The sequence below is a fragment of the Bos indicus genome, chromosome 5, assembly GCF_029378745.1.
Source record: "Bos indicus isolate NIAB-ARS_2022 breed Sahiwal x Tharparkar chromosome 5, NIAB-ARS_B.indTharparkar_mat_pri_1.0, whole genome shotgun sequence".
In the NCBI taxonomy this organism is placed as follows: Eukaryota; Metazoa; Chordata; class Mammalia; order Artiodactyla; family Bovidae; genus Bos; species Bos indicus.
The window spans coordinates 104,356,602-104,369,979 of NC_091764.1; the positions used below are offsets into that span (position 1 = coordinate 104,356,602).

The window sequence follows — 13,378 nt, forward strand, 5'->3', positions numbered from 1 at the left end:
ATGAGTCATAAAGCAGTGGAGAAAACTCACAACATTAACAGCACATTTGGCCCAGGAACTGCTAACGAATGTACAGTTCAGTGGTGGTTTAAGAAGTCTTGCAAAGGAGATGAGAACTTTGAAGATGAGTGTAGTGGCCGGTCATGGGACGTTGACAGTGACCAACTGAGAGTAATCACTGAAGCTCATCCTCTTAAAACCACATAAGAAGTTGCTGAAGAACTCAACATCAACCATTCTACGGTTTTTCAGCATTTGAAGCAAATTGGAAAGGTTTTGAAGTGTCATCTTCTCTTATTCTATGCAACAATGACGAACCATTTCTCAATCAGACTGATACGCAATGAAAAGTGTATTTTATACAATAACTGGTAACAACCAGCTCAGTGGTTGGACTGAGAAAATACTCCAAAGCATCTCCTAAGCCAAATTTGCACCAAAAAAAGGTCATGGTCACTGTTTGGTGGTCTGCTGCCGGTCTGATCCACTACGGCTTTCTGTATCCCAGTGAAACCATTACATTTTGGAAGTATGCTCTGCAAAGCGATGAGATGCACTGAAAGCCACAGCGCCTGCAGCCAGCATTGGTCAGTGAAAGTGTGTTAGCTGCTCAGTAGTGTCCGACTCTGCAACCCCATGAACTATAGCCCACCAGGCTCATCTGTCTGTGGGATTTCCCAGGCAAGAATACTGGAGTGGGTAGCCATTTCCTTCTGGGGATGTTCCCGACGCACAGATCGAAACCCAGTCTCCTGCATTGCAGGCAGATTCTTTATTGTGTGAGCTACCAGACCTACAGCAATGAAAGGGTTTGATTCTTCTCCATGAAAGCACCCAACCATACATGACACAATCAACGCTTCAATCAAAAAGTTGATGTTCAATCAATGTTGAACATCATGCGGTGTTCACACAATGTTCAATCAAAAAGTTGAACAAATTGGGCTACAAAATTTTGCCTCATCTGCCGTATTCACCTGACCTCTACCTCTGTTTCTCCCAACTACTGCTACTTCAAGCAGCTTAAAAACTTTTTGCAGGGAAAACGCTTCCACAACCAGCATGATGTGGAAAATCCTTTCCAAGAATTCATTGAATCACGAAGCCTGGATTTTAACACCACAGGAATAAACATATTTCTCATTGGCAAAAATGTGTTTATTGTATTAGTCCTTATTTTGATTGATAAAACTGTGTTTGAGCCTAGTTATAATGATTAAATGTTAAATTTCACAGTCCAAAACTGCAATTATGTTTGCACCAATCTAATAGATTAAGCGAGGAAACCTGGGCTCCAGGCCTGTGACTTCTCTGTGCCTACTTGCTCTAGCTGCTAGCTCTGTTAGGCAGATAGGAGTGATGTCACACCAGTCCTGGACTAAGTCCAGAAACAGGAGATTCTATTCTCTCTCTCAAAGGGTTTTGGGATAAGACTGTAATTGAAATGAGATTTTACTAACTATGAGGTTGAAGCTGCTCTCAGGTATACATCTCCTCCCTATGGTAGTGCTTTGGTATTGACTCATCTCTTTTTCTCTCTTAGTGTCCAGCTCTCAAGGGCAAAGTTCAGAAGATCCTAATCTGGAAGTGGGGTCAGCCACCATCTCCCACGCCAGTGCCTCGGCCCCCAGATGCTGATCCCAACACTCCGTCCCCCAAGCCCTTGGAGGGGCGGCCGGAGCGGCAGTTCTTCGTCAAGTGGCAAGGGATGTCGTACTGGCACTGCTCCTGGGTGTCTGAGCTGCAGGTGAGCCTGGGAGAGACTGGATGGGGGCGGCAGTGAGAGTACAGCCTGTGGAGAGAAGGGTGGCTATCACTCTTGCTGATGTCTTTCTCGTCCTGCTTGCAGTTGGAGCTACACTGTCAAGTGATGTTCCGAAACTATCAGCGCAAGAATGACATGGATGAACCACCCTCTGGGGACTTCGGTGGTGACGAGGAGAAGAGTCGGAAGCGGAAGAACAAGGACCCTAAATTCGCTGAGATGGAGGAGCGCTTCTATCGCTATGGGATAAAGCCCGAGTGGATGATGATCCACCGAATTCTCAACCACAGGTACCGATGGAGCCGGCCGGGCATCCTGGAGGTGGGCTGCGTATCCTCAGGGGATTCAGAAAATGGACCTCACCAGTAACTTACAGTCGGACAAGACACTCAGTGTGTTATTTATTAACTGACTGAATCCTGGCCTTTGAGCCATAGACTGTAGATTAGAGATCATTTTTGGTGCAAAGACTGGTAGACCAGATGTATTGGTTCTGAATCCATGTGGCATCTGGCCTCCTCAGAGGCCTGGTTTGGAACATCTATTGTTGGCGGTTTCTGAGAGCAAGACTGACTGGGGAGCTGAGCAGGGGGCCTTCTGGCTCAGAGCTTTCTCCTCTTGACCTTACAGCGTGGACAAGAAGGGCCACGTCCACTACTTGATCAAGTGGCGGGACCTACCCTATGACCAGGCATCCTGGGAGAGTGAGGATGTGGAGATTCAGGACTATGACCTGTTCAAGCAGAGCTACTGGAATCACAGGTGAGCGACCTCAGTGATCAGAGCTGCTGCTTATTGAGAAGGACCCCTGGCAGCGCTGTGACATCTCTGTCCTCTTTAGGGAGTTGATGAGGGGTGAGGAGGGACGACCAGGCAAGAAGCTCAAGAAGGTGAAGCTGAGGAAGTTGGAGAGGCCCCCTGAAACCCCAACGGTTGATGTGAGTTGGCAGAAAAGGGCGGGCAGGACGATGTGTCTTCTGTGCTCCTCTGACGGTGGTCTAAGACATTCAAGTCGGTGTGGCTAAAATGCTTCACACAGATGGCTTCCTGGTGTCTCCACGTCTCTGGAAACCAGGAAAAGTACTGGGAATACTTTTATTTTCTTTTCCCTCGTCAGAAAAGCAAAAACATAGGCATAACATGGAGGAGTCACACACCAAGCTTTTATGAAACTTGTTTTGGAACCTGCGTCTTTTGAGCCTTAATTCATGGCTCAGTTCCTTGGGGTTTTGTGTAAAATATGAGTAAGGTTAAGGTTAAAAGTAAATTTATGGAGAACGTAGAACTTTTCACCTGGTAGATCCTGACTGGTAGAATTATTGTGCTGCCAGGGAGACTGTGACGTGTCAGTCTTCTAATGTCTGTGGGACCAAGACCTCCATCTTGCCTTGCTACTTGCAGGACCCTAAGTAAAACACAAACTTAAAATAACCGTTAAGCACCTTTTCCCCTGCCAGTCTTTTGTGGCGTCCTTGAGTAGGCTCTAGTGAGCATGTGTGAGGAGGAGCAGCTACTGTCTTAGGGAAGGAAAGGAATTCCTCACCAGCTCATGACTTCCTCTTTTCCTCCTTCAGCCAACAGTGAAGTATGAGCGCCAGCCAGAGTACCTGGATGCTACGGGTGGGACCCTGCACCCCTATCAGATGGAAGGCCTGAACTGGCTACGCTTCTCCTGGGCTCAGGGCACTGACACCATCTTGGCCGACGAGATGGGCCTTGGGAAGACGGTGCAGACTGCAGTCTTCCTGTACTCCCTCTATAAGGAGGTACGAAAGCTGGGGCTACTGGCTTTGTGTCTGGGGGAACGTTCTGTGTTCAGGGTCTTCTCTTGCACTCCCAAGAGACAGAGAAAGGGAAAAAAAAAACTAGTCTCTGACCTGGAGAACAGTGTTGAGTTGACAGTAAGAGAGACCTAAGTACCCAGAGACAGATGGGAGGGAGTGGAGCCTTGGGGAGGTTAGTGGTGGGTGCCCGGAGCCTCAGTCCTGGGGGTCGGCTGGGCGCTGAGATGAGCAGAACTGTGGGTGAAGCCAGTGTGGAGAGACCAGTGTGTGAGCTCCCTGGAGGCAGGCCTGGACCTGTGGGAAGGAGGCGGCTGGGTGTGTTTGTATCCTGGGGAGGGAGGAGGGGCAGCAGCAGTGCACAGGCCAGTCCTCTGCCTGCTGGAGGGGCCGGGTACCGGACAGTGGACACTGGGGTTTTGTGTGGGGTCCTGAGTCCTCACTCTCCCTCTGCTCTTCTTCCTCACAGGGTCATTCCAAAGGCCCCTTCCTAGTGAGCGCCCCTCTTTCTACCATCATCAATTGGGAGCGGGAGTTTGAAATGTGGGCTCCAGATATGTACGTGGTGACCTACGTGGGTGACAAAGACAGCCGTGCTATCATCCGAGAGAATGAGTTCTCCTTTGAGGACAATGCCATTCGTGGCGGCAAGAAGGCTTCCCGCATGAAGGTACCTGAGAGAGGCAGGGGTAGGGTAGAGTTGTTGCTATGGCGTCCTTGAGTCTGGTCCCTGGGGTGAGGTGAGAGGAGGGAATTCCCCCACTCCCACCCTCCCCGGCCAGTCCCTTGACTCGGCCTGGATACGAGTGACCAAGTCACCTTCTTGTGCAGAAAGAGGCATCTGTGAAGTTTCATGTGCTGCTGACATCCTATGAGTTGATCACCATTGACATGGCCATCTTGGGCTCTATTGACTGGGCCTGCCTCATCGTGGATGAAGCCCATCGGCTCAAGAACAATCAGTCTAAGGTGAGGGGCCGGGGAGCTGTGGCCTCCAGTTTTAGGGTTCTGGTACCATCTACTCAGGAAGAGGAGACCTAGGAGCACGGGAGACGGAAAAAGGATCTCTGCCTTCCTTACTCACTCATGATAGATAAGGCTTGGAGGCCAGGCCTTAGAAGAGAGATGGAGGACATTGCTGGTGGTCCAGTGGTTAGGACTCTGCACTTCTACTCTGGGGTGGGGGTGTGGGGCACGGGTTCATTAGCTAGTTGGGGAGCTAAGATTGCAAAGTGTAGCTGAAAGAAAAAGTCACTGTGGAAAGAAGATAAAGAATAATAAAAAAAAAAATTTTTTAAGAGAGATAGAGGTAGGGGCAGGGGCTTAACTGCTGGGCGGTAAAACGGGACTTTACAAAGAAGTACTGGAGTCCTGTTTTCATTGCACTCCACTTCTCTCCATCTGCTTCACCAGTTTTTCCGGGTTCTAAATGGCTACTCACTCCAGCACAAGCTGTTGCTGACAGGGACTCCACTGCAGAACAATCTAGAAGAGTTGTTCCACCTGCTCAACTTCCTCACCCCTGAGAGGTTCCAGTAAGTGTGTGCTTGTCCACAGTCAGCTCCTCATCCTTCCTGCTCCTTCTGCCTCCTGCGTCATGTCCCTTCCCTTCCCCTCTCCAACAGCTTCTTTCCTTTTCCTTCTGAAGCAATTTGGAAGGCTTCCTGGAGGAGTTTGCGGACATTGCCAAGGAGGACCAGATTAAAAAGCTGCATGACATGCTGGGCCCTCACATGTTGCGGCGGCTCAAGGCTGACGTGTTCAAGAACATGCCGTCCAAGACAGAGCTGATCGTGCGTGTGGAGTTGAGCCCCATGCAGAAGTGAGTGTGGAGAAACGGGGTGCTGGCTCCGTTTGGCAGACACAGCTAGACACGCCGGCCCGTCTGTGTGGTGTTTGCCAGTCCTCCCCGTACTCTGATGTGAGATGGGTGGTGACCAAGCCAGTGAGGCTCAAAGGAACCTGTGGCCGGGGTGCTGGGTCCAGAGTGCTCAGCGCTTCCTTCCCTTGTTTAAAAGGATGGCAATGGCGCTTCTTGGGTTTCCTCAGTCCCAAAGTGAGAGGTGTTGGAAGGAAGGCCCCAGACCCTGGAACCACATGGTGAGCCAGGTGACGACTCTCGAGGGTGATATCTCTTACCCTGTCGTCTACACAGGAAATACTACAAGTACATCCTCACTCGGAATTTTGAAGCCCTCAATGCCCGAGGGGGTGGCAACCAGGTCTCTCTGCTGAATGTGGTGATGGATCTTAAGAAGTGCTGCAACCACCCATATCTCTTCCCGGTGGCCGCCATGGTAACTCTGCCACCACTTGTCCATCCCTGGGTGGGGACTGCTCCGTGTGGGGTTTCTTTCTTTATTTTTTTTCTTTTTTGCTCCTCTCTAGGAAGCCCCTAAGATGCCTAACGGCATGTATGACGGCAGTGCCCTCATCAGAGCATCCGGGAAATTATTGCTGCTTCAGAAGATGCTCAAGAACCTCAAGGAGGGTGGGCACCGTGTCCTCATCTTCTCCCAGGTAACTTCCGGGTAGCAGTGGACAGCTCAGAGACGTACGGGAGGAGTTTCGTCTAATTAATCCCGTAATTTAACTCTGCTCCTCTTCAGATGACCAAGATGCTGGACCTGCTAGAGGACTTCCTGGAACACGAAGGTTATAAATATGAACGTATTGATGGGGGAATCACTGGGAACATGCGTCAGGAGGCCATTGACCGCTTCAATGGTAAGAGGGGAGGAATGGCTTTGATCCTGGCATCTTCACTCACTCAGAGCTCTCGACCTATCACTTGTTCTCTCACATCTGTTTTTCTGGGTAGTGGTTCAGGGTCTTTTGTCGACATGGAAGAGTACTTTTGAATTTCTTGACTGGAAGAATGTATCAGATTATTTCTGGGAGATTGTTAATTCCCTATGGAGTCTTTGTTCTCTCTGCTGAAAAGAAGGGCACTTCATTTAATCATCTTCATTGCTGAGGCCTGGGAGGGACCCAGATTTATCCAGATTTACCAAGCCCAGATAGCAAGCTAGTGGCAGGCTTGTCTCAGTAGCTGCTACCACCTCCTCCTCTTTTTTTTTTTTTTTTTAGCTTTATAACTTGAGATAGTTTTGAACACAAAAGTTCAAAAAAATAACATAGCGAGTCCATGTATACCTTTCACCGGGCTTTTCTTGATAACTTACATGACCACAGTACAATGTTCAAATCCAGGAAATTAACATTGGTGTCTAGTATACTACTAACCAGGTCATAGACTTGAACGTCACCACTGACCATGTGTCAGGATCCACTCACGGATCCCACATCACTCATAGTTGTTGTCTCTTCCACTTCTTCATTCTTTTTTACTCATGATATTGATATCTTTGATGGTGACTGGTCAGCTTCTTTATAGAATGTTTAGCTTTTCTAATACCAGTCTAGTTGATGTTTTCTCATGATTTGATCAATGTTAGACATTTCGGGCAGGAGTCTGCAAGAGTGATGCCGTGTCCTTTTCAGTGCATCATTCCCAAGGACTATGTGACAGTGATAATGTTCCACTGCTGGTGTTGGCCTTGATTACTTGGTTCAGGTGGTGTCTGCCTAAGTTCTCCCCTGTAAGGTTTTCTTCATTGTGATTGATAAATTCCTTTAGGGGACACTTGAGACCATGGTGACATCCTATTTCTTCTTAAACTTTCACACACATCTCAGTATCTGTTGTTGCTCTTTGCTTACGACACCATTATTGATACTTCGGTGTTTGCCTAAAGAGGTGTGTTTTTGTTTTTGTTTTTAATTTTTTTAATTCAAGTATAGTTGGTTTACAGTGTTGGGTTAATTTCTGCTGTACAGCAGAGTGATTGAGTCATACATATATACAAGTCTTTTTTAAAAATATATCTTCTTTTTCATATTCTTTTCCACTGTGGTGTATCACAAGATACTGAACACAGTTCTTTGTGCTATACACAGTAGGACCTGTTGTTTATCCATCCTATATGTAGCATTTTGCATCTGCTAATGAGGTTTTGTATATCTGATGCTCCTTATACTTTTGTTCATTGGAATTGTGGTTCCTCTCTTAGCACCAGGTGCTCAGCAGTTTTGCTTCCTGCTTTCCACTCGAGCTGGGGGCCTTGGAATCAATCTGGCTACTGCTGACACAGTTATTATCTACGACTCTGATTGGAACCCCCATAATGACATCCAGGTGAGCAGAGGCAGCAGCCTTGGCATATAGTAACTTACTGGAAATGCACAGTGTTCTCTGTGAGGGCTCCGCCATCTGGAATTAGTTGTTTCAGGGGAAAACAATAGATTCTTTTTAAATGTCTTTTACCTTATTGTAAGCTGGAGAGTTTGGGTTCGCTCTGGTCCTGTTTTGGGTAACACGGTAGAGGATGGTGTCTGGGAGCAGGGGTGCAAAAGGAAGTTGCATGAGGCAAGCTGCAGCTCGAGCCTCATGCTGGGTTTGGCTTACTATGTGAAAGTCAGGGCAAAAAAACACGGTTACTTCAGTTTTTGTCTTCGTTTTGTATCCAACTCCAGGCCTTTAGCAGAGCTCACCGTATTGGGCAAAATAAGAAGGTGATGATTTACCGGTTTGTGACCCGTGCGTCTGTGGAAGAGCGCATCACGCAGGTGGCCAAGAAAAAGATGATGCTGACGCATCTCGTTGTTCGGCCTGGGCTGGGCTCCAAGACTGGATCCATGTCCAAACAGGAGCTTGATGATATCCTCAAGTTTGGCACCGAAGAGCTGTTCAAAGATGAGGCCACAGATGGAGGTGAGCTGGTCAGGAACTTGTGTTGGTGTGGGGTGTGGCTGCTCTAAAGGGCATCTTTGATCCTGAGGGTCTTGGGACTCAGACCTCAGGTCTTTGGGGCTAGCTTTCTCCACTGCAGCTGCTGATGCTAACTGGGGGTGTGGACCCCTGATTCTTTATAGGAGGAGACAACAAAGAGGGAGAAGATAGCAGTGTCATCCACTATGACGATAAAGCCATTGAACGACTGCTGGACCGGAACCAGGATGAGACTGAAGACACGGAGCTACAGGGCATGAATGAATATTTGAGCTCATTCAAAGTGGCCCAGTATGTGGTGCGAGAAGAAGAAATGGGGGTGAGTATGAGTCCAACGCGGTGCTTGGTGATTCGTCCAAAAGTTGGAGTTGAGACCACGACGGTATTTGAGACGAGGAAAACATCTGTAGGCAAATTAGTACGGTGATTATTTTTTCACCTCTTTGAAAAGAAATTCTGTAAGTATGAGCAAATCACATTCACTTCTTGGACGTAACTGGCCACATTTCACACTCAAAGCATTTATATTAACTGCTTTATTAGATTCTTACTTTATTTTCTCTTATGCATTTTATTAGCTCTATAAATAGACTTTGGATTGCTAACCCAACTGTCTCCAGAGAAAAGGTAGGAGGTGTGATATGTACTTAGCCTGTCTTCCTGTACTTTTGGAAACAATTGTCTTTCCTTTTTCCCTTCTGTTTCCTGGGTCTTTTAAAACAGAAAACAAAGAATACTCAGTTACGAATGTGTGGACTCTAATATTTTTCCCCCAATGTAATAATAGAGTATGGAATTAAAGAAAAAAAATTCTTTCCCTTCTGGTCCCCTTTGAGCCACCCAGGTCAAGGTTCTTTGAATTGACATCAGTTTCTGATGATCTTTGACATCTATTCTCATCCTTCCAACTCTGAATCATTCCTCTTGCTGTTTTTCTGATATGTATCTTAACCTCAGTGTTGTGTGCTTATGGCTAAAAAGTCTGACTGGTCTGCAGCCTAGTAGTCTTCAGTCAAAACTGCCCTCCTGTCAGGGTGGCCCACATTTGGGAGGGACCCTGGGAGGGACCCAGAGCAGAAGGTGCTGAGTGGCTGCAAGAGAGGGCTGGTACTTTCCCTCCCACTGTTAACCTTTCCTGACGATGGCCCTCTAGGTGGCTGCATAAAGTTTTATTTTTTGAATATTACAGCCCTCCATATGTGTAGCTCCTACATCTACAGATTCAGTTGTGCCCTGTGTGGTACTGTAGTATTTACTGTTGAGAAATATCTGTGTGTGAGTGGACTCATGTAGGTCAAACCTGTGTTGTTCAGGGGTCAGCTGTAAGTCTCCTGATTCAAAATTCAGAAGCTGTAGAAGTATCTCTTCCCCACCCCAGTCCTTTGGCTACCTAGCACCCTCGCTGGGGATAAGTGATATTTATTTTACAAACTATTTTATATACATGTAAATCACATATGTGTGTATGCATATATACAGACGTGTATGTACACAGAAACACCTTTTTCCCTTTTTCTTTTAAGGAAAGTAGTTTTTTCTAAAGTTGAAGTATTGTTCCACAGGGAAGTCCCCAGGTCCTCTTCTAAGTGAGGTATAGCAGTAGACAAGGAGACATGGGGCTTGGATCCTAGTGAACAGTAAGAAGGGAATTTCCTGGTGATCCAGTGGTTAGGACTCCACGCTCTCACTACTGAGGGCCCAGGTTCAGCCTTTGATCAGGGAACTGGGATCCTGTAAGCCACATGGCACAGCCAAAAAAAGAAGGGAGTGGTTATTCTTTTCTGCTCCTTGTGGTTAGACAGGGTCCTGAGACAGTTTTGAGCAGTGGGTTGTTGCAGAATCCTCAGTTCGTGGCTGAAGCATTTATTTGTTGGTGTAGGACTCTCTAGTGCTGTCTTCCTCCTCTGTCGTGTGAGCACATCCAGAGAGAGGAGTATGAGATCAGAGCAGTCTGGAACGCTGAGGCCCCCACACTGGAGAGAGGTATCTGTTCTGGAGAGTCCCCCGGATCTGTAATGGACATTGTAGGAACAAGAAATAAACTTCTGTTGTGTTAAATCACACCACACAAAAATGGGAAGAATAGTTGATTTACAATGCTGTGTATATTTCTGCTGGGCAACAAAGTGATTCAGTTATACTTTTTAATATATATATGTATATATACACATTTTCTTTATATATATTCTTATCTGTTATGTTATCATAGGATGTTATATATAGTTCCTTGTGCTATACAGTAGGACCTTGTGGTTTATCTCTTCTATATATGAAAGCTTACATCTGCTAATCCCAACCTCCCACTGCAGTCCCTTCCCCTTGGCAACTACCCGTCTGTTCTCTAGGTCCATGATTCTGTTCCATAGATAGGTTTGTGTCATACTTTCAGATTCCATGTATAAGTGATACGGTATTTGTTTCTGACTATGATCATTTCTAGTTGCATCCCTGTTGCTATGTAAGGAAAGTGGCTTCTCCATGATGTTCTGTACCTCACTTTTGTCTACCTGATCTTAGAAGATTTATTTTATCCAAATCAGTACAGAAAGAACTTCTGCCTCACCCCCCTGTGTAATATGTCACCATTTGAAAGTACCATAATTTATTTACTTAAAAAAATGAGATATAATATAAAATACTATTATATTAAAGGTGTATGATGTGATTTGGTATATCGTATCAAATCATAATGGTTTGTATGTATTGCAAGATGTCACCCCAGTAAGTTTAGTTCTGTTACCATATATATAGTATTAACTTTTTTTTCTTGTGATGAGAGCTTTTAAGAACTGTTCTTTTACTATAATAGCAACTTTCAGATATGCAGTATGGTATTAACTAGAGTTTCCATGCTGTGTATAAAATCATCATAACCTAAATTTATACCTTTTGACTCTCTTCATCCATTTCACCCCCCCATAATTTATTCAGGTTCCCTAATGGTGGAGATGTAGGTTGTTTCTTATATCAATGCTGTTAACAGCTTAATTCTAATGTAAAGGATTTGGAACTGGTGGTCCTAAACTATCGGAAAAAAAAAAGTGAAGACTTTCAGAGGAGCATAAACATTATGGGGATATAAGAGGATATGTAATTTTTTTTTCACAGTTGATAAACTTTTATGAAGTTTATGAAGAACAGAAAGGGCTTATGGCCCTTCTACTTTATTGCTTGGGAGAATCTTCTGCAGTATTTCAGAAGCTTCTCCATTCTGCCTTGCTAAGGCTGTAATCTCTTTCCTACATTTTACCATCTCCCCAACTGTTTGTGTGTCAGTAAAAGGGGTTAAAAGAATGCATATTGTCTCTTCATCCTTCTATCTTGTGATAACAGCTTGTCCTGTCAATTAAATTTCTTTCAAGTTCTTAGGTTCAAGCAGGTACACCATGTATTTCAGAGTCAAGTCATGAACAGCAGCTAACAGAGTGGGAACTGTGAGGACCAGGGGTAGCTGGGGGTGCAGCAGCCCTGAGTCCTGGCCCTCCCTCTGCCCCAGGAGGAAGAGGAGGTGGAACGGGAGATCATAAAACAGGAAGAAAGTGTGGATCCCGACTACTGGGAGAAATTGCTGCGGCACCATTATGAGCAGCAGCAAGAAGATCTGGCCCGAAACCTGGGCAAAGGAAAAAGAATTCGTAAACAGGTCAACTACAATGATGGCTCGCAGGAGGACCGAGGTGTGTGTGGCCGGCCCCGCCCCCCACCCATGGGCCGTTCCACTAGAGCAGTGGGCCCCGCTCATCTGCCCTCTCTCCCTCCAGATTGGCAGGACGACCAGTCCGACAACCAGTCCGATTATTCGGTGGCCTCAGAGGAAGGTGATGAAGACTTTGACGAACGTTCAGAAGGTGAGGCCCGTGCCTTTCTGTTGGATTTTTACCTGTTGCTTTGTCTAACATCCCGATCAGCGTTGCTCACACGTCCTTTTTCTTCTTGTAGCTCCCCGCAGGCCCAGTCGCAAGGGCCTGCGGAATGATAAAGATAAGCCATTGCCTCCTCTGTTGGCCCGTGTTGGTGGGAATATTGAAGTGAGTACCACTCGGTCCTAGGGCAGGGTGGGTGCGAGTGGCTGTCGGGTCTTGGGGGAGTTGGGTTGCCTCCCTCTCACCTGGCTCCTTCTGCCCCCAGGTTCTTGGTTTTAATGCTCGTCAGCGAAAAGCCTTTCTTAATGCAATTATGCGCTATGGGATGCCCCCTCAGGATGCTTTTACCACCCAGTGGCTCGTGCGGGATCTGCGAGGCAAATCTGAGAAGGAGTTCAAGTAAGTCGAGTGCTTGGTTGAGCACTGTAAAGCAAGGCCTCTGAGTCCGGGTTTTTCTGCACACTGGAGCCTGCTGTGCCAGGAGGCACTTCTGCTGAAGCTGGAAGTGCAGCTGCTAGGAGAAGGGCTCTCTGTTCCCTGCTTCCCCAGCAGAGGACCTGGGGCACAGCATGGGGTCTGGAGACCAGCTCTCAGCACCATGGCGGGCTTTACCTCACATGGAGCCACAGTCATTTCCAGCATGAGGCCTGACTGCCCTGCGGGTGGGAAGGAGTCTGGTCTGGGAGCTGGCTGCTCTTTAACCTGTTTCTGTTTCTTTACCACAGGGCTTATGTCTCGCTTTTTATGCGGCATTTATGTGAGCCGGGAGCAGATGGGGCCGAGACCTTTGCTGATGGCGTCCCCCGAGAAGGCCTGTCTCGCCAGCATGTCCTTACTCGGATTGGGGTTATGTCCTTGATTCGCAAGAAGGTGAGCCCTGAGCCTCCCTCGGTGATCCAGGGCTTATAGTGGGAGCTGGAGAGCCAGCAGGGAAGGAGCCTAGTTGGACTCGGGTCTTCAACCTCTTGTCCCATTGCTGCAGGTTCAGGAGTTTGAACATGTTAACGGGCGCTGGAGCATGCCTGAACTCGCAGAAGTAGAGGAAAATAAGAAAATGTCCCAGCCAGGGTCACCGTCCCCAAAGACTCCTACCCCCTCCACTCCTGGGGACACACAACCCAATACTCCAGCTCCTGCCCCGCCTGCCGGTGAGTGCTCCTGGGTGTTAGTCCTCTGT

At 47.1% G+C, this 13,378-nt stretch overlaps 1 protein-coding gene across 7 annotated transcripts in view; it reads left to right on the plus strand.

The window, feature by feature from the left end:
- CHD4 (chromodomain helicase DNA binding protein 4) overlaps nt 1-13,378 on the plus strand; it is a 29,284-nt gene that overhangs the window by 8,848 nt on the left and 7,058 nt on the right. For 5 of the 7 annotated variants that reach the window (XM_070790235.1, XM_070790236.1, XM_070790240.1 and 2 more), the window contains exons 11-31: nt 1,544-1,747; nt 1,850-2,055; nt 2,396-2,527; nt 2,607-2,703; nt 3,340-3,531; nt 4,016-4,216; nt 4,378-4,515; nt 4,960-5,081; nt 5,195-5,368; nt 5,702-5,843; nt 5,935-6,066; nt 6,156-6,273; nt 7,620-7,744; nt 8,083-8,320; nt 8,482-8,657; nt 11,835-12,015; nt 12,100-12,186; nt 12,278-12,366; nt 12,467-12,600; nt 12,927-13,071; nt 13,184-13,349. In XM_070790235.1, coding sequence (XP_070646336.1) covers nt 1,544-1,747; nt 1,850-2,055; nt 2,396-2,527; nt 2,607-2,703; nt 3,340-3,531; nt 4,016-4,216; nt 4,378-4,515; nt 4,960-5,081; nt 5,195-5,368; nt 5,702-5,843; nt 5,935-6,066; nt 6,156-6,273; nt 7,620-7,744; nt 8,083-8,320; nt 8,482-8,657; nt 11,835-12,015; nt 12,100-12,186; nt 12,278-12,366; nt 12,467-12,600; nt 12,927-13,071; nt 13,184-13,349 — 3,199 coding nt within the window. Of the gene's footprint in view, nt 1-1,543; nt 1,748-1,849; nt 2,056-2,395; nt 2,528-2,606; nt 2,704-3,339; nt 3,532-4,015; nt 4,217-4,377; nt 4,516-4,959; nt 5,082-5,194; nt 5,369-5,701; nt 5,844-5,934; nt 6,067-6,155; nt 6,274-7,619; nt 7,745-8,082; nt 8,321-8,481; nt 8,658-11,834; nt 12,187-12,277; nt 12,367-12,466; nt 12,601-12,926; nt 13,072-13,183; nt 13,350-13,378 lie in introns of all 7 variants that reach the window. The other 2 variants (XM_070790237.1, XM_070790234.1) reach the window with 2 other exon arrangements.